This window comes from Alosa sapidissima, chromosome 6, assembly GCF_018492685.1.
Source record: "Alosa sapidissima isolate fAloSap1 chromosome 6, fAloSap1.pri, whole genome shotgun sequence".
Classification (NCBI taxonomy): Eukaryota; Metazoa; Chordata; class Actinopteri; order Clupeiformes; family Clupeidae; genus Alosa; species Alosa sapidissima.
This window is the reverse complement of record NC_055962.1, coordinates 8842084-8866163: the sequence shown is the minus strand read 5'-3', so window position 1 is coordinate 8866163 and position 24080 is coordinate 8842084. Positions and strand designations below refer to the sequence as shown.

The 24080-nt window shown below is 48.5% G+C and overlaps 1 protein-coding gene across 1 annotated transcript in view; it reads right to left on the bottom strand.

Moving 5' to 3' along the window:
• The window catches only part of lrfn2b (leucine rich repeat and fibronectin type III domain containing 2b), a 107479-nt gene that overhangs the window by 6479 nt on the left and 76920 nt on the right, over nt 1-24080 (bottom strand). The window contains exon 5 of the mRNA XM_042095066.1: nt 1492-2891. Coding sequence (XP_041951000.1) covers nt 1492-2870 — 1379 coding nt within the window. The 5' untranslated portion in view covers nt 2871-2891. The remainder of the gene's footprint in view (nt 1-1491; nt 2892-24080) is intronic.

The window sequence follows — 24080 nt, the reverse complement described above, 5'->3', positions numbered from 1 at the left end:
AAACAAAACATGGAATGCGTCACATGACTCTAATGGCCTGGAGACGGTGCCTCTCTCTCGAGAAGCGAAGGAGGCAGGACACAGGCACTCCTTGTCCGACAGGCCGAGTTGTGTGAACGCTGCAGACTGTGACTGTGGCTGATTATGTGCACTAGAGAGAGGAGCTAGGCAAGAGGGGCCGCTGCTGCTGTTGCAACTGCTGTGATGACGGGAGAGAGAGAGCAAGAGAGCAAGAGAGCGAGAGAGACGAAATGAGAGTGAGAGAGGGAAGGGGGAGGGCGAAAAAGAGAGGGAGAGAGAAAGCGAGGGAGAAGTAAAGAGAGAGAGTGAACACATTCTGATTCCAGTCATGGCAGCAGCTGGAAGGCCCAGACTGCAGTCGGAGGAGTGGACAGTGCCTTCGTCCAAATAAGCGCTTAATACGTATGCACCCCATGCATGCAAGTGGTAGCAGTTGCACTTGTTAAGTCCGCACTTTACCCTGATAGTGACAACGATTTGGCGACGTAGCATAGAAATAGCATAACTAAGGTTAACAGCTCTGTGTCGCATCTGTGTTTTTTTTTGGGGGGGGGCGGGGGGTCAGTGAAAGATTGAAGTGATCAGAATCTTCCCCAGACGTTAATGGATAAATGATTGAAATGGCACAGGGTAATTGGATTTTCGTTCTGCTTGGTTACGCGCTCACATTGAAATTTACTGCGCTGTTCTGTCTGCCTGCGTCGTAATACAGTTATGGCTCATGAAATGCCCACGGATTGACAGTCGCCAACGTCCGGACCCATGTGACTGCAGAATTCCCCGCGCAAGGCATTAGCAGCACAAAAAGGCGCTGACACGGGCAGAAAGAAGCTCTGTGAATAAGATGTCGGATGATGGGGGTTGTGGGGGGAAAAGCTCGGAAGTGCTACGATGAAAGACTTGTTTTTCCCCCTTTTTCCCTTTTTACAATTCAGTAGGCAGAGTGCGGGATGATGGATGGGTCCCTGCAGACCATCACCAATGTGTATACTATTAAAGAAAACGGCGGTGGGGCCTTGTGGCAACCTCACGGCCGTCGGCTCGACTCGCCGTTATTGATACTGAGCGCGGGGAGGGTTGTAAAAGATCATCATTCAGCGTTTAAGTCAGAGTTGTTTCTGGTCGCCTCTGCCAAACGTGGCAAGAAATATGTCCTCCTTTCCAAACAAATCCCTGCTGGCGGAAATAATAGCTTTGTCTCAAGCCCACCCTTGACATTTCCGTGGTTTGTAATAGTCCCCAATGAGGGTTTAATCTTTGCGTTTCTGTCTTTGAAAGGATTAGGGTTTAACTCAAACATACTTAATGATGAACTGTAATTGTCTACAACTATTCTGGTGAATAAATCACATCACGCATACTCTACGAATGAAATTAGCGACCAATATATACACAATTAGAGAGACGGAGAGAGAGACAGAGAAAGAGAGAGAGAGAGAGAGAAAGAGAGAGAGAGAGAGTCGTCCGTACCTGTAGATGAGGACTTCATCATCGGAGCAGTTGTACTGGAGCTGGTACATCTTCACCTTGGGAGTGGCTTTGCTGACCGACCAGCGGACCAGCGCGGACGTGGCAGTCACGTCCGAGATGGACACGGCTCGCTCGGGCTGGGGCTTCGGTGCGCCTTTGCTGGTCCTGGTCGTGCCTGTGATGTCCGAGAGCCTGGACTTGGGCTGGACAGCCGGTCCCGTGCCGTTGCTGATGTGCGGCAGCTGGATGATGGACAGCTCGACGGTGGCGGTGGACTCGCCGGCCACGTTGGCGGCGATGCAGGTGAACGTACCGTAGTCCTTGGAGGTGGTGATGGTGATGTCCAGCGTGCCGTTGGCGTAAAGGACAGTGCGGGACGAGTTGCCGAGGAGACGCTCGTCTGGCGCGATCCAGTGGATGGTGGGCGTGGGGTCGCCGACCGCCTCGCAGCGCAGGCTGGCCGTCTGGCCCTCGAGGACGAGCATGCGGTGCGTGTGCTGCGTGATGAGCGGCTGCTCGCACTGGAACTCCTCCTCGCGCACGTTCCAGAAGTAGCGCCCCTTGAGGCCGGGAGGCGAAGCGCACGTCTCCAGGTCGTCGTCGCGCTCCAGCCGCCGGAACCACAGCAGCTCGCAGTTGCAGTGCAGCGGGTTGCCGCCGATGCTCAGGGAGAGCTGCGGCGCGAACGGCGTGGTGGACAGCGCCAGGTCCTGCGCCCGCGCAAAGATGGGGTCCGGCGGGAGCTTCTGGAGACGGTTGGACGTCAGGTCTAGGCGGGCCAGGCGCTCCAGGTCCACGAACGTCCCCTCGGGGATGTAGTCCAGAAGGTTGTGGTCCAAGCTGAGCTGGTGCAGGTTGACCATCTGCCGGATAGTGTCCCAGGGGAGCCCTCTCAGGTTGTTGTAGGACAGGTCAAGATCCTCCAGTGAAGGGGCCAGGTCCTCGAAGGCCTTGTCGGAGATGCGGCCCAGCTGGTTGTTGTTGAGGATGAGGTGCTGTAGGTTGACCAGTCCCCTCAGGTCATCCGGGCCCAGCTCGGTCAGCCGGTTGTTGTCCATGTGCAGCGAGCGCAGAGTCTCCAGGTCCCCGAAGGAGAAGGGCTGGATGTAGCCAATGGTGTTACGCGAGAGCGTCAGGTCCACCAAGTCGCTCATGTTGGCAAAGTCCTGCTGGGTGATACGCAGGATGTAGTTGCCGCCCAGACGGAGCTCAACGGTGCGGCGGTCGATGTCGGGCGGCACGAACAGCAGGCCTTTGGCCGGGCACAGGGTGCCCAGGGACTCGGACAGGTTCTGGCACACGCAGTACTTGGGGCAGGCTTGAGCCGTCGTCACCACCACCACTCCCAGGACCAGCAGCGCCCACAGCACGTGGCCCATGGTGGAGTCACACAGAGGAACCTACAGGAGAGAGAGAACAGAAACACATGAAATTACAAATAAATAGATGGATGGATGGATGGATGAATGAATGAATGAATGAATGAGTGATTGAATGAGCGAGTGGATGAACAAACAAACAAACAAAAAACAAAAAAACGAATGAATGAATGAATGAATAAAAAAACACAGGCAAAAGAAGAAAGAAAAACAGACAGATGGAGAAATATAGCACACATAATGAGATAGAGAGAAGAGGAAAGGATGAGGGAAAGGAAAAAGAGGAGAGAGACAGAAAGATATGGAGAGAGAGAAAGAGACAGAGAGAGAGACAAAGAGAGGGGATGACAGAAAGAGAGGAGGTAGAGAGAAAAGAGGTGAGTGAGAGAGAGAAAAGAATGAACAGAAAAGACAGACAGCGAAAGAAGAGAGATGCACCAATCCCCCTCACAACAGTTATAGACAGCCTCAGCTCCATTCATCTGACACGTAATAAAAACAGGATTATATTTGGAGTCTGTTACTGCGACAGATGTTTGCAAGAGCATGTTGGCAGAAACACACTAACCCCCCCCACCCCACCCCGACCCCTCCACCCTCTCCCGGCCCCCCAATCCCCCACACCCCCCTCCTGCCTTCAGGGCGCCCCCTCGCTGTCTGTGCCCAGATGCAGTGGGGTATCTCTGGGGTTAGTGTTGACAATCTCTCCGGGTCATCCAGATTTGTATTGATCTGGCTGCACTTTGATCCGATCGTGCATCCTGTCACTGAGTTCTTACGGATCACAGCCACGTCTGATCTTTTGTTTGAGGGCTTGGCTATGTGTGTGCAACACACACACACACACACACACACACATACACACACACACACACATACACATACACACACACAAGTGTATATATATATATATATAAATATATATGTGTGTGTGTGTGTGTGTATGTGTGTGTATGTTTGTGCTTGTGTGTGTGTGTGTGGGGGGGGGGGGGATTGTTTGGAGAGCGACAGTGATATAGACCATCGAGAGAATTTGAGCAAAGAAAAAGAAGACACACCAAAGAATGGCAGGAGCGCCTGAATGAACGCCTGCAAGAGACGAGAGGAAAAAAACAAGACTGAAAAATAGATAAAATAAAATACAGGACAAATAGGTCAACCGCTCATTCTGTCTCAAAAACACAATAAACTTGTCACATTTATTAAAGACCCCTGGCTTGGACAAATGCATTTGAATGTTGTCTGCGCCAGACACTCTTTGAGTATATCTTATGTGGTTCTGAAGCTGCTATGTAACAGCAATAACAAAAACAACAATAACAACAACACCCCAAACGCTTTTCAAAAGCTGACAACAATCCTGACAGACTGCTAGACCCAGCCGCCTTCCCAGTGTCACAATTGTGAAACTGTCGCAATGGAATGACAGTGTGTGTGTTTGTGTGTGTGTGTGTGTGTGTGTGTATATGTGAGGGGGTAGAGGGGTATAAGAGCAGGCCTCAATAAAATGACAATTTCTCCTTAAGGGGGACGAAATTAAACAGGACGCGCTGGGGCCCTCATCCGTGACCACTCATTCCACGCAACTAGGCATCTAGTCAGACGGAACGCAAACGGGCCCCTTTCGTTATCCTCGCCACTCCTTCGCTCGCCGGATGAATGACGTGCTTCATTAGCTGTGCCCACAGATCCCACACGGCCAGTCACTCTGTCAGACACACACACACACACACACACACACACACACACACACACACACACACACACACACACACACACACACATACATATAAACAGTCAGGCAGCTGCACGCTCAGACATGTAGCGTGAGTAGAGTGACATGTGAAGGCATACGGACATACACTGACAGACTGGCACACAAACACACACAAACATGTGTAAACACTCAGGCATGATAAAAACGTAATACACACACACACACACACACGCAGTTACATACACACAGGCCTAATAGATATTCACGCTTCATAGATTTCAGACTGGGCTGAGCTCAGCTGATCTATCCGAGTGCATATTCACCCACAATGACACAAACGGCTTTCACAAGGCTCTTAAAGTGAACTACAGTCTGAAACGAGCACTTTTATTGGGCCCTGTGACAAACATTACATTTGTTTTGCAGTCGCTGGGACTTGGCAAACAGCCCCTGGGTGGTGGAGCCAGGCGGGGCAGCGGGAGAATCCACACTGACGTGGACAAAAGAAACAGGCTGGGCAGTGAGGCATCTCCTGCGCTGACCAGCCGAGACCGATACACATGTATGCAACACACACACACACACACACACACACACACACACACACACTGATGTACTCATATACACTCACAGGCACTCTGAGTCATCTGTCTCTCTCTTTCTCTCTCTCCCTCTCTCTCTCACACACACACACACACACACACACGCATTCTCAAACACACTCACCACACAAAGATACAACACATCAGTGAGGACAGAATAAAGATGCTGGGCAATATGACATCCCATGAAAGCATTATTTTATGCGCCCATGCTCACACATATACATACTCAAATACACACATCACTGTGAGGAAAGAAAAAAGATGCCAGCTGCTTCTATGTAATGCCAGTACATGCACAAATGTACGGACACACACACACACACACACACACACACACACACACACACACACACACAGGTGTCTACTGAATAAAGATGATAGACAGCACACACACACACACACACACACACACACACACACCCACAGACACACTCCAGTAACTCCATCATAGCTCAACATGAGACCATCTTACACACCCTGTAGAATAATTCACTCGGTCACAGCCAAGGGCACCGTGCACAAGGGAATGGAGCGAGGGAACAGCGGATGGATGGATGGATTGATGGAGAGACGGACCGGAGGTCAGGGAATTAAAGAAGTTGTGGAGATCCTTTGACAAGGCGAGGGCGACAGCCCAGCAGAAGGCTTTTCAATTTACACAGACTGGCAGGGGACACAGAATGTGCTGATGGGTATCACAGAGCTTTGGTAAGACCACAGAGGACACACCTGGGTCAGCCTGCGATACCATCTGATACCCCTGACAAAGGTGGACACTGACAAGACAATGTAAAGATTTACGATATTTAGTACTACAGGTATCTATGGTACTCTACCTATAGTTCACAATTAATTTTACAACTGATATTTTTATAAAGTATTTATACGTATGTATAATGTATGCATGTATCACCACCCTTGGTTTGTATGCTTTTGTAATGTATACTGTTATTGTCATTAAAAATTCACTCCATGCAACTGTTTTTTTTTTACATTTAAATATATGGATAAGACTTATTTACATACACAAACACACACCATTATTTGCATATATTAAGTTAAGGCTTCGAGGCTTATATAAGTGGCTGACATTTCATCTTAGAACTATTTTAAACCCAAAAGCACTAGGCTTTAATAGGTGTTTTAGTTATGGGCAGAATGGGAGAAAAATGCATGCATAATGAATAGTTAATTCCAGGGAGATTTAGTTTTTATCTAGGATATCACCTGGGCAGCTGTTTACAGCTGCTGGTGGTAAAATTTATCAGCATCGTTCACACTTAAATAGACCTATGAGAAAACAATAAGAGAACACAATGACCTAACCTCTGCCCTAGACTAACAGCATAATGGACTGCATCTTGTCTTGTGCTGGTAGCTCATAAAAAATGAGTTAATACATTAAGGTGAAATAGGCTTCCATTATACATACTAGCCGACATACAGCCAGGACTGTATTTGCATATACTGTAAATTTACAAGCACACGTGACTAGTCAAACTCATAGGCATGCGTTCACATGCACGAACTATGAAGACAGCACAAATGACCGCTATGACAAGATGCACACATAAATACACTCAAACACAAGGGAAAAAGACACACACACAAACACACACACACACACACAGCTCACCTACAGCTGTCCCTTCTGACTGCCATCTTGCTCAGAGACGGATCTCTGCATTTACGGCCTGTTGTTGTGTTTCGCTCTATATTGTAAAACGCAGCTGGAGATCAGATCCCGAGGGCCTTATAAAGCTGCTGTTATTGGGCCATCCCTCACAAGGGGGACACACAAATGCCTCCATCTCACTTGGCGCAGAAAACACAAGGGCCAGACCTTCGCTGGCGATATTCCGTTTGACAGTGTATTATTTTAAGCACCCGCAGTTTATTTAATGCAGTAGCAAAGCTGCTGGCATATCTCGGTCTGCCATTAAACATTTATATCTGCTTTACAAAAGTATAAGCGTATAAGCCGCCAACGTGCCATTAATAAATAATCTGCGCAATCTGGGCCAGTCTTGGACACGTGTAGGGAGGAGAGGCTACGTAAACTACGTAAGAGAAAAATGTGCCGAGACCCCTGTTAAAAAACACAGTGTTATCTTCATTCACGAGAGGGACTTTTATTTTGAGTTGAGATGGTGGGCTGAGGTGTTCATTGGATTGTTTGTACACTACTCACTACTCACTAAAAGTCAAGGATATTTGGCTTTCGGGTGAAATTTCAGGATGACCCTAAAATCCACTATAACGTTTGCAGGTGAACTTAATGCGACCTTCTCTAAACTTTAAATGTGCATGTCTAACAGTTCAATGTTTCAGTACTTTCTGTACTGAAACTTTACATTTGACCTGAAAGCCAGATATTCCTAACTTTTTGTGAGTAGTGTAGGTGCAGAGCAAGCCTGACCAAACTCGAAAATAAATAAATAAATAAATACATGTATATCATACAAGTCAAATCTTGAATGCTTTTTTCTCCCCCCTCCATCTGCTTGCAATCAGGTGAGAGAGGTGGGGGCAGGAAGGTGGTGAAGGGGAGTGCGGTTGCCATAACCACGGCTGGTGCTGTGATTGCGCTAGGCGTCTGGCTATTCACAGCCTTCACCTAGGTGAGCTAGCGAGGTGAGCGATATATCCAGAGGTTTGCTCAGAGTTTTTGTGTGTGTGTGTGTGTGTGTGTGTGTGTGTGTGTAGGTGTGTGTGTGTGTGTGTGTGTGTGTGTGTGTGGTGTCCACGTCCACCTGTGCTTGTGTGCAACTGTGAGTTTGAGAGAGTGAGGGAAACAGAGTGTGAGTGTGCGTGTGTAAGTGTGTAAGTGTGTTGATGATGAGAGGGACCTGATGACTCTTTGTGTTGGTTTGTTTGTTTGTGTGTGCGTGCATATGAGAATCAGTGTGTGTATTACATAACATATACATGAGTGCATGAGCGTGGATGTGTGTGACTACACTGTATGTGCTTGTGATTTGCAGACTCAAATGCCCTGGCATGAGCGGCAGGTAAGCTATCTGAGCTTGGGCCCAGGTCTTCTCCATCTGCTGTGATCTGCATCCTGCCCAGTATTACTGTCAGTAACAATGCAGTAATACAGGGACGAGAGCTAATGTGGCATATTTGTAACATGGTTTTTTAAATAAATATTATTATTATTATTATTATTATTATTATTATTATTATTATTATTATTACTGGCCTGGATGGAGGCCATTTAACATGTGCTAAAGCTTGGACACGGAGGATCCGGGCCTTGAGGATAAGCATAAGGCAAGCAGGAACTGTCCATTACTGCGCATGTGTGTGTGTGTGTGTGTGTGTGTGTGGTGTGTGTGTGTGTGTGTATGCATATCTGTGAATGGGCATACTCCCTCAAAGACAAGGCAATCTGTGTGTGGTGGACATGGGTGTGTGTGTGTGTGTGTGTGTGTGTGTGTGTGTGTGTGTGTGTGTGTGTGTGTGTGTGTGTGTGTGTGTGTGTGCGTGCGTGTGCTCACTCATGTGTATTTGTGTGTGTGCAGAGTTAATGGAGATAAAATAGGTAGAGCTCAGTGCATTCTTCAGTGGGTCGGTCAGGCTTTTTCACATGGAAACGTTCTCGTTAGTTTATTACGCATGGCATCCGACAGTGAACAATAAATAAAAGCTAGGAAATAACCCTCCTGGACGCTGTTGGTTTTTGACTTGAATGAGTGTGTCCTTGCTCATTCCAGTAGATCTCTGTGTGCTCTCGTACATGAATGAGTGTGTGCATATGTGCATGTGTGTGTGTGTGTGTGTGTGTGTGTGTGTGTGTGTGTGATGGGACGCTTCTTTGCTGCAATGCCATTTTAATTCCTCTCGCCTGACTGCATGGTTTTCACTGCCGCCACTGATCCCATTTATCAACAATGACAGCCAGCGGTTTCATAACAGCTCGCCGGCCACCGGATCAGCTTATTCAGCTAACTAACAGAGAGAAAACTTATTCTCCTTCTCTCCTTCTTCCTCAACTGCCCTCTCTCTCTCTCTCTCTCTCTCTCTCTCTCTCTCTCTCTACCTGTCACTCCCTCATTCCAGGGTATTGATAATAAGTATGCAAAGCTGCACTCTCTCTCCCTCTCTGCACTCTCTTATACTTTGATTTTTCTTGCTTTTATATATCTTATATTTGATATATCTAATGTTTTATGTGTTTACAGTCCTGCAAGTCTATTATTTTTATTCATAAATTCTAATTCACCTTGACTGGAACACACTTTGGTACAACTTCTGTTATTTTTTAAATGTTCTGTATAAATACATGTGACTTTTATCGTCCTGTCGTCACCTTTGCTTTCTTTTCCACTTCCTTTGCTTCCCATACGCTCTCTCCTTTCCATCTCTCCTCTCTTCTCCATCTCTTCTATCCATTTCTTGTATCCATCTCCTCCTCTCCTTCTCTTCTATCCATCTCTCCTCTCTTCTCTATTCTCCTCTCCATTTATTCTATCCATCTCTCCTCTCTTCTCCTTTCTCCTCTCCATTTATTCTATCTATCTCTCCTCTCCATCTCCATCTCTCCACCCATCCACCCAAATGTGCTTCTCTATCTCTCCTCTCCATCTCTTCTCTCCTCTCTTTATCTCTCCTCTCCATCTCTTTTATCTATCTCTCCCTCTCCATCTCTCCTCTCCATCTCTCCTCCCCATCTCTCCTCCCCATCTCTCCTCTCCATCTCTTCTCTCCTCTCCATCTCTTCTCTCCTCTCCATCTCTCCTCTTCTCTCCATCTCTCCTCTCCTCTCTATCTCTCCTCTCTTCTCCAACTCTCCCCAAACAGCTCCTCCCCTCATCTTCCTCCATCTGCTTTTGCCTTCCTTGTTCCCTCTTCTCCATTGTCTCTCCTCTCTTCCTCTCCTCCTCCTCCCTTCCTCTCTTCCCCACCCCACTTTCTCTTTCTATCCATCCATCCTACCCCACACCACCCCGTTCTTCCTCCATCCCCCCCCACCCCAAGCCGCACCCCCACACTCGTGCGCTGCGTGAGGGCCTTTGAAGCAGGCACGTTGACACCGCAATCATAATTGCCTCTGGATGCTGAGGTGACATGGGGAAATTGCTGGGCTATTGTTAGGCAGTAATTAAGCAGGTCAGCTGACATGCCTCTGCGCTCACACACACACACACACACACACACAACACACACCACACACACACACACACACACACACACACACAAACACACACACACACGATGCTGACTATGCGGTGCCTCTGCAGTTGCCGCTTTGCCTGCCACAGTTTGATGCTAAGAACTGCAGCTTGCTCAAAATAGCAGCTCCGTTTCTTTTTCCCTGTTCTCCCTCCACTCTCTCTCTCTCCTCTCTCTCTCTCTCTCCCTCCCTCTCTCTCCCTTTCCCTCCCTCTCTGTGTGCCCTCTCTTTCTTGAGCAGCTCGGAGGCTTTGTCTTAGCGTGGCGGTGTTGTCTTGGAGCAGCTAGGCAGGAGGATTGCAGCACTCTCTCACCCAACTCCCGCTCCGTGCATTTGACTAAAGCCAGCCGCGGTCCTGTCACATGAGTCCTTTGTTTCAGTGGACAGGGGGCAGACAAATTGACATGTGGATATGTCCATGAGAGAGAAAAAGAGTCTCCCCATTTTAGACGGAATAAGGCAAGCCCCCTCTCATCCCCTCTGGTACGGATGTATTTATTGGTTTCTGTCAGGGGCCGTTATGCTCTATATCACATTGCTACTGATCAGTGGGTTTTATGGTTGAATCTTTCAGGGGAGAATACCGCTGGTGATAACAAGCAGTGGAGAGGGAGGGGGAGAGCCTTTCAAATGCCAGAGCAGTCAAGCAATAGGGAAATATATACGGCTGTATGCATGAAATACACACAAACACGCACAAACACATGCACACACACACATAGGGTCATGCACTACACTATACATTATACAGATATAGACACAGATATAGACAGAGTAACACACAAACACAAATATACACGCGCTTGCACAAACACACACACACTCACACACACACACACACACACACACACACACACACACACACACACACATGCGCAAACACTTACACCCTGCTCCATATGCTGCACCACCAGCCCAGAGACGCTGGTAATTACCTCCTCACACAGAGACGCAGCGTGGCGCACGTGCGCTGGCATTGCACAAGACAGGGGAACTTAGTCAACATTTACGTCTCAATCGCCTGGCGTCCCCCCACCGGGCGCCCTCAGATGCCACAGGTAATAGAATGATGGAGTGCTGTGCATCGCAGGGAGCAGCTGTGGAAACCTGACCCACAAACACACCCCTCTCCTCTTCTCTCTTTTTTCCCTCCCTCCCTCTCTCTCTCTCTCTCCCACCCTCTCTCTCTCTCTCTCCGCGCTCTCTCTCTCTCGCGCTCTCTCTCTCTCTCCCGCGCTTCCTCTCCTCCCCAGGTGGAGCCGTCACCTGTTAGCCGGCCATCTGCTAGCGCTGAGGCTGTTTCCCACCTCCGCCTCCCCTCATCGCACCGAAAAAAGAAAGAAAGAAGGAAAGAGATGAGGAAAGAAAGAAAATAAGATATGAGCCACCAAAGTGGGGCTCAATTGAGGAGGAAGGAGGCTTGGCAAAAAAAGAGGAAGGAATCGCTTGGGCTTACAGAACAGGAAGATAAAGGACTGTCACGGCTAGCGGTGGTATGCAAGAAGTGTGAGGCGAATTTGTCAGAGGAGGCACCAGAGCACCCGGCGACCCCAAAACACTGAAATACTTCGACATCTTAATGGCAAATTAACCTGCTGGGAAATTTGGGGCGGAAAAAATGCAGGTTGCAAAAACAAAACAGAGAGCACTCACAACGTGACACTGCAAGCTCCGCTGCACTGCAGAGCAATAGCCGCCACACCTGCCAAATAGTGCTCCGCAATAAACATGGCTTCACTTCACTTCACTTGCCGCCCTGGCAAAACAGAGCTCGGCTCGACTCCGCAGAGAGCTTTTATCACTGATTTCCAAAGATTGCCTGGATGTGCTAGAAGGTTTAAATATAGGTTGCTGTAGAGTGCCCAAAACAACAACGACCACAACAAAACAAAACAAAAACAATTGCAGCACACAACCTGCCAAACACCACCCTGAGAGAACAAGAGGTATGTTTCTTTCCACAAGCTGGCTGCCAAATCGTTCTGGAACAACAAAAAGGTTCAAAGGCCTCCACTGCCAAATAATGTCATATGAAATGGTGGGGAGGGGATGTGAGCCTTAGGGATAAGGGTGGGGGGGGGGGGGGGGGGGGGGGGGGTGCCCCCTCCTCCATGAGAGTATACAGACAGTAAGCCAGATGCCCCAAAAATGTAGGGACAGCTACAGACAGTGATTTAATTGAATGAGTGAAGGAAAGAGAGAGTGAGAGTGTGTGTGTGACAGAGCGAGAGAGAGGGAGCAACCAAAAAGACAATGCACAGGAGGTATTTCTTGGAATGGCCTCGATAGTGCGAAGACCGCAACAAAAGCAGCACAAAGAAATGCCATGCAACACAACCCCGATGCAGCACCACATCGAGTTCCACTCTCCTCTCATCTTTTGACAGCTCTGTGCAGACAGCTGTCTACTCCACCTTCCCCTGGTTGCCATCCTCACCCCCACCCACCTCCACCCACCCAACACATCCCTAGGGCCGGAGCAGGTCTATCATTTGGTGACTGGCAACTGCAACTGCACTTTCTTTCTTTCTTTCCGGTTATTTCTTTTCTAAGATGGAATTGTTCAGACTTGTTCTATGCTCTCTGCTGACACTGGAAAGCCCCTGCCTGAGATAACACAGTGCAGCACAGAGGTGACCTTCTCTCTGCTCTAAATGCACACTTCTATTCATTCCCATGCATATCTTCTTCTCTTTCTCTCTTCTCCTTTCTTGTCCTCTCCTTTCTTTCTCCCTCCTTCCTCCTCTGTTTTCCTGTCGTCTGTCTCCGCTCCTCCCCTTCCTCTTCTCTTTCCCTCTCCTATCTCCTCCTGTCGCCCCCGTGCTCACCACACTTTGCCTTCCGTGTCTCCTCCTCTTACCGTCTGCTCCTTTTTCGTGCCTCTCCCCCATCTTTCCTCTCCTCTCCACTTCCTTCAATTCCTATAATTCTTCTCTAGCGACACTTCATCCCACACTTCTTTCCTGCTCACTGGTCTTTTCTTCTGTTTTATTCTTCTCCTCTACCCACATCCTCCTCTCATCTCTGGAGGGTTTGGGCATTGTTGTGTGGGGGTTGTGGTGGTGGGGGTGAGGTGGGTGGTGGGTATAGGCAAGTGGTTTTTAATATATGAAGTATGTTTTAATATATAAAGTGTTTTATGTTGTTTTTATGAAGAGGGGATGTATTTGAGGGTCTAACCAGATGTTTAGACACTGGCACTGATCCAATAAATGGGTGTTAAACCTCTCCTCTTCTCCTCCTCTCCTCTTTTCCTCCTCTCCTCTTCTCCTCCTCTCCTCTTCTCCTCCTCTCCTCTCTCCCCTTCCTCTTTTCATCCTCTACCCTCCTCAGCCTCTCTTGCCTCTATTCCTCCTCTCCATGTGCTCTCCTCAGCCCCTCCTCTTTGTTCCTCTCCTCACTCTCCTCCTCCTCTCTTCTCTCCTCTCTCCTCCACCCATCTTTTGCTCCTCTCTCCTCCTCTGCACCACTCTTCCTCCCTCCTCTCCATCCTCCCTTATCCTTTATCTCTTCTCAGTCTCTTCTCTTCTCCTCTTCCATTCTCCTTCTCTTTCCTCTGCTTTCTTCCTATCACCCCTCTCCTCCCTCTCTCCACTATCCTCTCTCTTCTCCTCTTCCTCTCTCCTCCTCCCTTTCTCCACTCTCCTCTCTTCCACCCTCCTCCCTCTCCTCCTCCCTATGGCCCCCTCTCTCCTCTCCTTTCCCAACCCCCCCCCCCATCCCCCAAAAAAGACTCCTCCTGGGAGTTGTGGAACTGTGGCGGTGGTGGAGCACTGGGGGCTCTTATCAGGCGCTGTCAGATAGCGTTCCCCGCATCCGCCCACACAATAGGCCGCCAGCGCTACGCTGGCATGCAGGCGAGACACAATCGCACTGACAAAGAGTCTGACGGAGCAGATCTCACACACTCGCAGGGGGGGGAGCACAGGAAGTCATGGAGTCAGCAAGGGGACAGGAGAGAGGACGAGTGAGAGAGAGAGAGAGAGAGAAGGAGGGAGAGAGGGAGTGGGAGAGTGGAGGAGAGGATGAGAGTGAATGGGGAGAGATAGAGAGAATGCGGGAGAGAAGGCGAGAGATAGAGAGGGAGGGAGGGAGAGTTGGAGACGCATTCGCTCGCTCCTTTTCTTGATCTTCGCTGTGAAAACACGATGCTCAGGGACTGGGAGGGCTGGAGAGAAGACAATGTGTTCAAGGAAGACAGGAAGAAGACAAAAAAAACGAGTGCCAGCAAGAGAGGGGAGTAAGGGTAGAGAGAGAAGACAGCGAGTACGTGTCTGTGTGTGTGTTTGTGTGTGGTTGTGTGTGTCGTGTGTGTGTGTGTGTGTGTGTGTGTGTGTGTGTGTGTGTGTGTCTGTGTGTGCATTAGCTGTGTTGCTGTAGTCTACAGCATTTCTACAATTACAAACCCTATTATAGGTCACTGTTATGCTGATGAGACCAGATACTGAGCAGTGATATATTCACTCTATTAAGTCAGGCTACACTGTATTAATCTAGCTAAAAATAGGATAGTTGGTGTTTGTGTGTGAGCATATCATATGAGGGTATGAGTGTGTGTGTGTGTGTGTGTGTGTGTGTGTGTGTTTTTGTTTGTCTGAGTGTGTGTGTGTGTGTGTGTGTGTGTGTGTGTGTGGGAGAGACACTTCTGAGAATGCACTGGCAACGCATCCCGATCCCATCTGACAACACATAGCCTTTGAACGTATTCGTTCTGTGATATATGTATTTATAGTCCTCTTCTGATAAGGCTTACATAACCTTCTTTTTTTCAATTAAACCTGGTGATGAACTCGCAGAATAGCTCAACGCCCAGGCAAACATGAGCGCCGATCGACTGCACGCGCGGCTGTGTTGGCTTGCCAAGGTTATCTTGCAGATAGCGCGTTTCCTAAGTGGCTCACGGAGAAGAAAGTTATTTGCCTTAGCGGGGAAGATCAATTGAGCGGGCCGCTGGGACACTGTGCTCTTCCCAACATCCCGCCCCCCCACCCCGCCCCGGTTCAGCCCGGCCCACCTCGTCTCCCTTCCACCAGACAGTAAACAACCAGCACCGCATTAGCCCACTTTCTGCTAGTATTCTGCTGGTGTTTACTTTGAGCCTTGATGTGCTGCTTCCCCGGAGTTGTTCAAAACGTTAACCTCTCCCAACCCTCCAATCCCCGACCTTAAAAGGGGACTTTGATTGGGGCAGCTAGCCGCCCCAAAGAAAAAGAAAGAAAAAAAAAACTTGATTAATTACCTCATGAAATAATTATCGACATAGCATAGAGCAATCTGCCAATAATTAATGCAATTAAATCTGGCTGAAATATTAATGGGCTTAGCTATTACTTTACGATAGTCTGCCAAGCCAACGCAAGTACAAAACCCTGAGTTTTCTTCCCCCCCCCCAACAAAGTCTGGTGTCTTTCAGCGATTCTGGCAGTGGATAAAACAAATGCTATGCGTGTTTGTCAGAAAATCAACAGTGTGTCCGAATGGAGGCTGAAGGAGCCATAAATCCTCAGAGAAAATGAGACGGTGTCTGTACGCGTGTCCTTCCGCCACACATAAATACTGACTCAAAGTTCTGGGACAGCGTCTGCTGCCATAACTCCAGCTACTAACACTGAGATGCCGCAGCGTTGATGTAAGGGGCCCCGCCTGGCATTTGAGATGACAACAACAGAGCATTATCTCTCCTCTGCGCACTCGAGACGAGCTAATTATTCCGACACTATACTTTTGAAAAGAACATCCAGGTCAGCAAGATGAGGTGAAAAAGTAAGTTACCCTGACATTAATCATTGCAAAAAAGCTTAGAAAGAGAGAGACACACACACACACACACACACACACACACACACATACACACACACACAGACACATAGAGAAGCAGAACAATGTTTAAAACAAGAGGGGTACAGAGAGAGCATCATGTAAAAGAAAAGCTGGTGAAAAGAATGTCACTATGGCATTTAAGTAGCGAAGCTAAAAAGGTCAGGGAAATTAGATTATAGCGTCTCAAAAGGGCCCCCAAGTATTGTTCCCCAGCGGCCATTTCCAATTGAGCACAAGGGGTGCAGTAGGTGATAAGAAAAGTGCAGAGACAGACATCTGTGTCAAGTGCTTTGTCTCTTGCAGAATTAAAATTCTCTACCCCCTAAAACGTCCCTTCACAAAAGCCCAATGATTTCTATTGTGTGTCAACATTGTGTTTTTATCACAAGGCACTCCAGAAACTGGCAAGGACATCTCAAGAGGTACTGCAGCCATCTTCCCTAGAGAACTTCAGTTAAATGTGCTGATATGAGGATTACACGACACGGCTACTGTAAACCGTGCACTTAAATCACACACTTGTTGGCGACATCTCGTAATTAACATAACTCATTGTGTATGAATAATGATGGGATAAAGCAGGGGCAACACTGAACCTACACTGTCCAGTTAGTCCACTGTATTCGTCCAGCAGCTGCTGAGACGATGAGATTATCCAACCGCTTAAACCCACTTGCACCAATGGCGCGCAGCGTCGCTGGCCTTGTCTGGGGAATCGGAACCGAGCTGTCGAGCTCACGGGCCAATTCAAATCCCCCTGTCTGTGTTCTGTGTCCCTGCAGGTGTGTGAGTGTGTGTGAGCAGGAGGAGGCTGTGCTAAACGCTAAGCACTGTTGCTGCTCCTGAGCGAGGAGAGCTGCACTGCCAGACAAGCGGTTCTGTGGGCCGACGAGCTTGGAGCCAGGACTTCAACAGCAATTAAGCTACAATCACCTCTGCTTATGTGTGAGTAGGGAGAATATGTGTGTATGTGTGTGTGTGTGTGTGTGTGTGTGTGTGTGTGTGTGTGTGTGTGTGTGTAGTATGTGAGTATGGAGTGCATTTGAAGTAAAACATGCAGAGGCAGAAAACTAGAGGGATAATAGAGGGATAATACTCTGAGAAAACATGGAGACTAGTCTGAAAGTCACTCCGAGGGGCAGAGAGTAGGACGTAAGGACAACAAGGGTACAGATTAGATCGAGAGAAAGCGAGGAAAAGAATAAGAAGGAGGAGAAAGTCAGTAAGGAGAGAGAGAGAAAGAAAAAGACAGAATGAGAGAGAGAGAGAGAGAGAAAGAGGAGAGAGAAGAGAGAGAGAGAGAGAGAGAGAGCATTAAGGGCGAGTTTCTCATTAATTAGTCTCTCCTCTTCCACCTTGTGTTTTTCCCACACATCTCCCTCTGCTGTTTGCCCTCTCTGCCCCCGCCCCCCCCCCCCCCCCCCCCCCCCCCCGCCACTCCACTGTTGTGCAGCTCCGGCAGCCGGATTAGAGAGGCAGCTTGGGAAACAGAGCAGCGGCAGCACCGCATCTGCAACCGGAAACCGGCACACCGACTTGCCACAACACTGCGGCAAAGACAGGGGGAGAGAGAGAGGAAGAGAGCAAAGAGAGAGGGAGAGAGAGAGAGAGAGAGAGAGAGAGAGAGAGAGAGAGAGAGAGAGAAAGAAAAGAGAGAGGGAGAGAGAGAAAGAGGAAGAGAGCAAAGAGAGAGAGAGAGAGAAAAAGAGAGAGGGGGGAGAGGAAGAGAGCAAAGAGAGATGGGGAAAGAGAGAGAGAGAGGGAGATGGAAAAAAGGGAGCAGGTGAGACGAGAGAAAGCCGAGGAGGGAGAAAGAGAAAACCCCACACACACAGCTGTAGGCAGCGCTTCCGCGCTAGCACTGTGGGCCACCGCTAATCTCTTATTGGACTGGGACCAGACTCGTCGCGGAAGAGTACGGTGGAGGGGGAGAGAAGAAAAAAATACTGATGCGCTCAAACAACAGGCCGAGGGGAATCCAGGCACTGACAATGAGAAAGACAAGCCAGGATAAGCCTCTCTCTCTCTCTGTTTCTCTCTCTCTCTCTTTCTGACCACAGAGCCGGAGGCGTTTGTTGGCACCAGCCTCCGAGAAATATTCCAATCCCAGGTTTCCTTACACCTGTAGGGCCGGGCAGTCACACAGGCCAGTAGGGAAACAAAACCAGGTCTTACACAACAATAACAACCACAACAAAATGTCTGCCAGAGTAGAATCAGCTCATAAAATGTGCTCATTAACACATGCTCATTCTTCACTTGTCTTGGTGAAATAATAATATTTGGTCTAGTTTTTTTTTTGTTTTTGTTTGTCTGTTTCATCTGTTAGGCAGATAATGCTCAGGCTCTTGTCCTCAAACAGACGGCAGTTACATGAGTTGCCAAGTGACACAACCCTCTTCTCTTCCTGACAACAAGAGTGTGGCCACCATCCATCTCTCTCTCTCTCCCTCTCTCTCTCCCTCTCTCTCCCTGTGGCCTTCTATTTCACACCCACGCACACACATTCTCAAACCCACCCACCCACACACACACCCACACACACACACACACACACACACACACACACACAGCACATACCTACACACACACAGTACACCCTGCTGGCTGTGTCATGCTGTTGGTGGCTGATGGGATGCATATGGCTTCTGCCGCCTGTCCATTCAGACATGTTAACTGCTTTGGTGCTGCCGGCAACAGACTCACACACACACACACACACACACACACACACACACACACACACACACACACACACACACACACACTCAGTCTCTGCGCTGGTGCCCCAAAAATGCCCAGGCAGATCTGGTTGTGTAACCTCATTCAAGCCACCAGAAGTGGAGCGGGCACGAGCGGGCACGAGCATGAGCACGAGCACAAGCGTGAGTGCGAGCGCGAACACAAGCACGATCACGAACACGAGCACGAACACGAACACGAACATGAGCACAAACACGAACATGAACACGAGCACGAACACGAGCACGAATACGAACACGGACACGGACACGAACACGAACACGAACACGAACACGAGCACGAGCGCGAGCACGAGCACGAGCACTAGCACAAGCGTGAGCGCGTGAGAGAATAGCCGCGATACACCAGGGCCACCAGCACACCTCAGCGTCTCTCAGTGACATTTTCACACATGGGGGGAGTGTGTGTGTGTGTGTGTGTGTGGGGGGGGGGGGGGGTGGAGACAGAAGGGAGAAAGAGAGACACAGAGAAACTATGAAAGAGAGGTGGAGTGGTGAGAGGGAAAAGACCTAAGGAAAAGAGAGAGACAGATAGTGTGACTGTGTGTGTGTGTATCTTTGTGTGTGTATGTGTGTGTAAGAGAGAGAGAGAGAGAGAGAGAGAAAGAAAGAGATGAAAAGACAGATAAGACAAGACAGAGTGTGTGATGGGTGATGAGAGAAGTGAGAGAAGGAGCATGTGGGAGTAAGTGACAGAGACAGACAATGAGAAAGAGAAAGGGTGATAGAGAAAGCAAGAGTTTGACAGATAGACTGATGGTAGGAATGAAAGAGAGGCAGAGAGCCTGAATGGGAGAGAGAGAAGGAACGGGAGAGAGTGAAATAGAAAGAGAGAGAGAGAGATGGAGAGAGAGAGAGATGGAGCGCTGGGAAATCTGTTGATCTGTTGTGGATGTGGAACTCTGAAGTTCTAGTGGGAGAGAGCTCTGCTAGCCTTTGAAACTGGAGCTGGTGAGATGAGCTCCCAATTCACTTTCTGCATACATTATTCAGTTTAATAATAGCCACACGTCTCTGTGACAAACAAACCAAACACAGGTCAGCAGACATCGATCACACCCCTAATCTGCACCCATTTAAGAAACTGTAATTGGCTTTGAAGTGACTTGAGTGAAATATTTAAGCGGCTTTAGCCTAGCAATCAATCACTTATCTTAAAAAAGCCAATTAAGAACATTATACGGTGGTCTGCAACCCTATAATCTGGTTAAGTCCTCCAGCTAAAAACGGATTGTGTGATCCCCAGTCAATGGCCATGTCTGGTAAACTCCACTTGATTAAATGAATGATTGAGTGACTGAAGTAGCGGAGACAGTGTTCAATATTTGAGCAAAGACGATGAGGAAATGAAGAAAAGAAGCACATGTCTTTGTGTGTTTTGGCGGCTGGGACAATCCATCAAAACACCAAAAAGATAGATGAGAGAATAATTCATTTTCTTTGACAACAGAGGACAACCAAGAATATCCCAAAAGAAACTGGGACATCTGTACACAGGAGGTGATGTGTCTTTGACTGATGATTTCTTTCCGTCTCTCTCTCGTTCTCGCTGTGTCTCTCGTAAGGGAGAAGAGGGGAAGAGGAAGTCGGAGGATAATCCCTTTTTAAATTCCAAAATGTGATGGCTTTAATGTCCGGAGAAATGACACTCTCCTAAAAAACACAACTGATTGCTATTTCCCCCTTGCGGGGGTCGTCCAGATTTTAACAGTCATGAGCAGCAGATGACTTAAATGTTCCGCAGATGAAATTTTCCATGGGATGTAATTTGAGGGCCTCTCTCTCTTTCACACACACCAACACACACACACACACACACACACACACACACACACACACACACACACACACACACACCCCTCTCTCTCCCCTTGAGGGGCAGAAAAGCCACTGAAGCAAAGTGCATCAATCTCAGAGCTGACCATGAAATCATCTATCTGAGCCACGCTCTCTGAAATCCCGCTGATAGAGTTTTAGAGACTGGCAGGATTATAACACATGCCCCCGCACCCTTGCACAACACCCCTGGACACCTCCTTTGACCAACCCCCACCCCCCACCCAAACCATCGCCCCACCACTTCCTTAAAACCCCCCAGAGCTCTTACCATTCCACAGATGGATACAATATACTGCCGGACTTAACACCCAGCCATCTCCTCGAGGGCAGGGGTTTAATAAGCCTGCTCACGAACCATCGATCGGCCAGCGCGATAGCATAATGCTGTGCATTATATGATTGATATCTCACTTCTGCATGAGAGCGCTCCGAAACCCGTGCCACACGCTCGTGGCGAGGCAATCACCATGGCCACTGGCGGTCATGGTTACAGACAGTGGGCACTTATCTGTGCCGCTGCCACGGGCTAACTGCCAGTAATTCCCCTCCAGCTTGGATGGGCAGATAGCCTCCTGACCATTTCAAAACACAATGCAGTGATCTGAGGAGCAGCTCTCATGCGCTTTTTCATCAAATCCTTTAATGCCGCACCGCCACCACCCCCTCAACCCCCCCACCCAACACACACAACCCACACCCCCACCCCGCCCAACACACACACCCCACACCCCCACCCCGCCCAACACACACAACACACACCTCACACCCCCACCCCGCCCAACACACACAACCCACACCCCCACCCCGCCCAACACACACACCCCACACCCCCAATCTTCTTCCTTCCTTCCCGATAGACTCCTGACAGAAGATCAGGAGGCTTTGAGGCTCCGGCAGATGTTGACGCCTGTGGCTGAAATGTCAAAGGTCACCAAATCACTTCTTCCTTCGCGGCATGGACCCACACGGAAGGCTTAAAATTGGGAGCGGCTGGATGCTGCAGTGGAGGAGGCTAACCCTCTTATCAGGAACTTATCAGTGCATTTAGAAAAAATAAATATATAAACCCCGACTCGGAATAATGAAGCGCATGGCGACCGACTTTCATCCTAATATCGTCCTAATCTTGCGCTCGCTCCTGATGTGAAAGGGGAATTCAGGCTAGATTGTCCTGCACAGCAGCCCCCTCAGCTCTGCCACTTTGATGGCGCGCTAGCATCCAACTCACAGGGGAAAAAACCCTTAAAATCTCATCCATAAACATATCTTTTTCTCTTCCTCAAAAAAAAAAAAAACGAGCCATAAACTTTGTAAACACACTGACTCCCATCTCATGTGAGGCGAAACACTGTGAAAACAACACACCACACGAGAACAGAGAGAGAAAGAGAGATGCTAATCGTGCTAATCAGGCTAATGAGTCTGCCTCTGTTTGGCTTTCATGATTAGCGTCGAGACAAAGGTGCTTCATTAAAGTCTACAGTCAAGAGGCTGCATAATATTTCACCAGGTTATATAAGAGCCGGGCGCGTTCCCGCGCGACATGAGCCAGGAATAATTGTGGATAAACATGTGGCACGTGCGATGTTCTCGATTGTTTGTTGAATGTTTACGTCCTTCTCGGCGCTGCTCTCTGACAGTAGGCGTTGGTTTAAATGTCAAAGTACAAAAAAACTGGCAACACACCCTGCCGGGAATGGCTGCCGCACCACAGAGGCACGCAAACCCACTGACATTAAAGCAAGGACAAACCCCATACACGTTGCACACACACAGACACAGACACACACACACACACACACACACACACACACACACACACACACACACACACACACACACACACACACACACAGCCAGACAGCCTCACACACCTAGATGCACAGCACTCTCTCAGCACCCTCTCCCTTCCACTGCTGGACTTTTCATAGGAAGATTCTATGCTAAATTTGGATCCCCACTAGGCGCAGATATCAACTGTCCTCCTGTTTGCAGCCCCATAACAGATGTGCAGGTTAGACCAGTCAACAGGAGTCAGCAGGAGTCAACACCGCTGCGCTCTCACTAATTCTAATTCGTCACTGGACCTGGGGAGAGATAACTATAAATCCACCATGAATTAAAGAAAAAAAGGGTTGGTGGGGGGAGAGAATCCTCCAGGGCAAAACATACACACACACACACACATACACACACACACACACACACACACACACACACACACACACACACACACACACACACACACACACACACACCGCCTGCTACCTTTGGATAATCTGAACCACCAGCCCATGGGTGTCTGTGGGGGGCCCCTCTCTCCCGCTTGCTGTTGGCCTGCAGACGCCTCTCAAGGGCACCCAGGGGGAGACCACTGGAGAAAATCACCAGTCCTCCGAGGCTCCGTGGGGTGCGGATGGGCCCAACACTAATCAATCAGACGCTCCGCTGCCTTCCTGCTCAGACCATGGACCTGGAGCAGGGCCTCTTTCTCTCTCTATCTCTCCCTCTCCCTGTCTCTCCCTCTCCATTTCTCTCTCTTCCTTTCTCTCCCACTCTTCCTCTACTTCTTTCTCTCTTTCTTGCTCTTTTTTCTCTCTCTCTCCCTGTCTCTCTAATTCCCTCTATTTCACTGCTCCACCCCCCTCCTTTCTACCTTTTATAGGATCAGATTTTCCAATGCAAAGGCTGTTTTCTTTTTTTTTTACATTTCCTCAATATTGACTTCCTTTCGCGCCCTCTCAACCCCTACCTGCTCTCTTGTTTTTGAAGCTGCTCGGCGGGTCAAGAGAATTTCTGCGGTCTTCTTCTCAGGGGGTATCAGGTAACTTGTGAGAAATGCGTGGTATGCTCAAAATCCAATCGCTGAAATAGATTTCTTTACGTATGAATGTAAAAACCTCTTCAAGATGAGTACATACATACTCTCGATACATTTTCAAGTGGATGACATTAAGGTGCTGGGTTTCAAAATAGTGAATCTAGTCAATACTTAAGACACACTCTCAGTCACGAATCATCTCTTGAAATACTACTCATTCTCAACGGTAAATTAGCCTCCTTTTTCCATCCTTCTTGACATATAATCTTTTTGAGTCATTCCACGATGAAGAGCAATCCAGGCACACTAAACTGGGTGAGAATGAGGAAGGATGTGTTTAAAAAGCCTTTATTGTAATTGTATTGTGAAACTATTTTTGAACGTTAAGCCCTGAAGAAGACCAGTTTGGTGGAAACATGTTGGCTTTTTAATCTGTATGTGTATGTACATTATAATAAAGGCTTTTT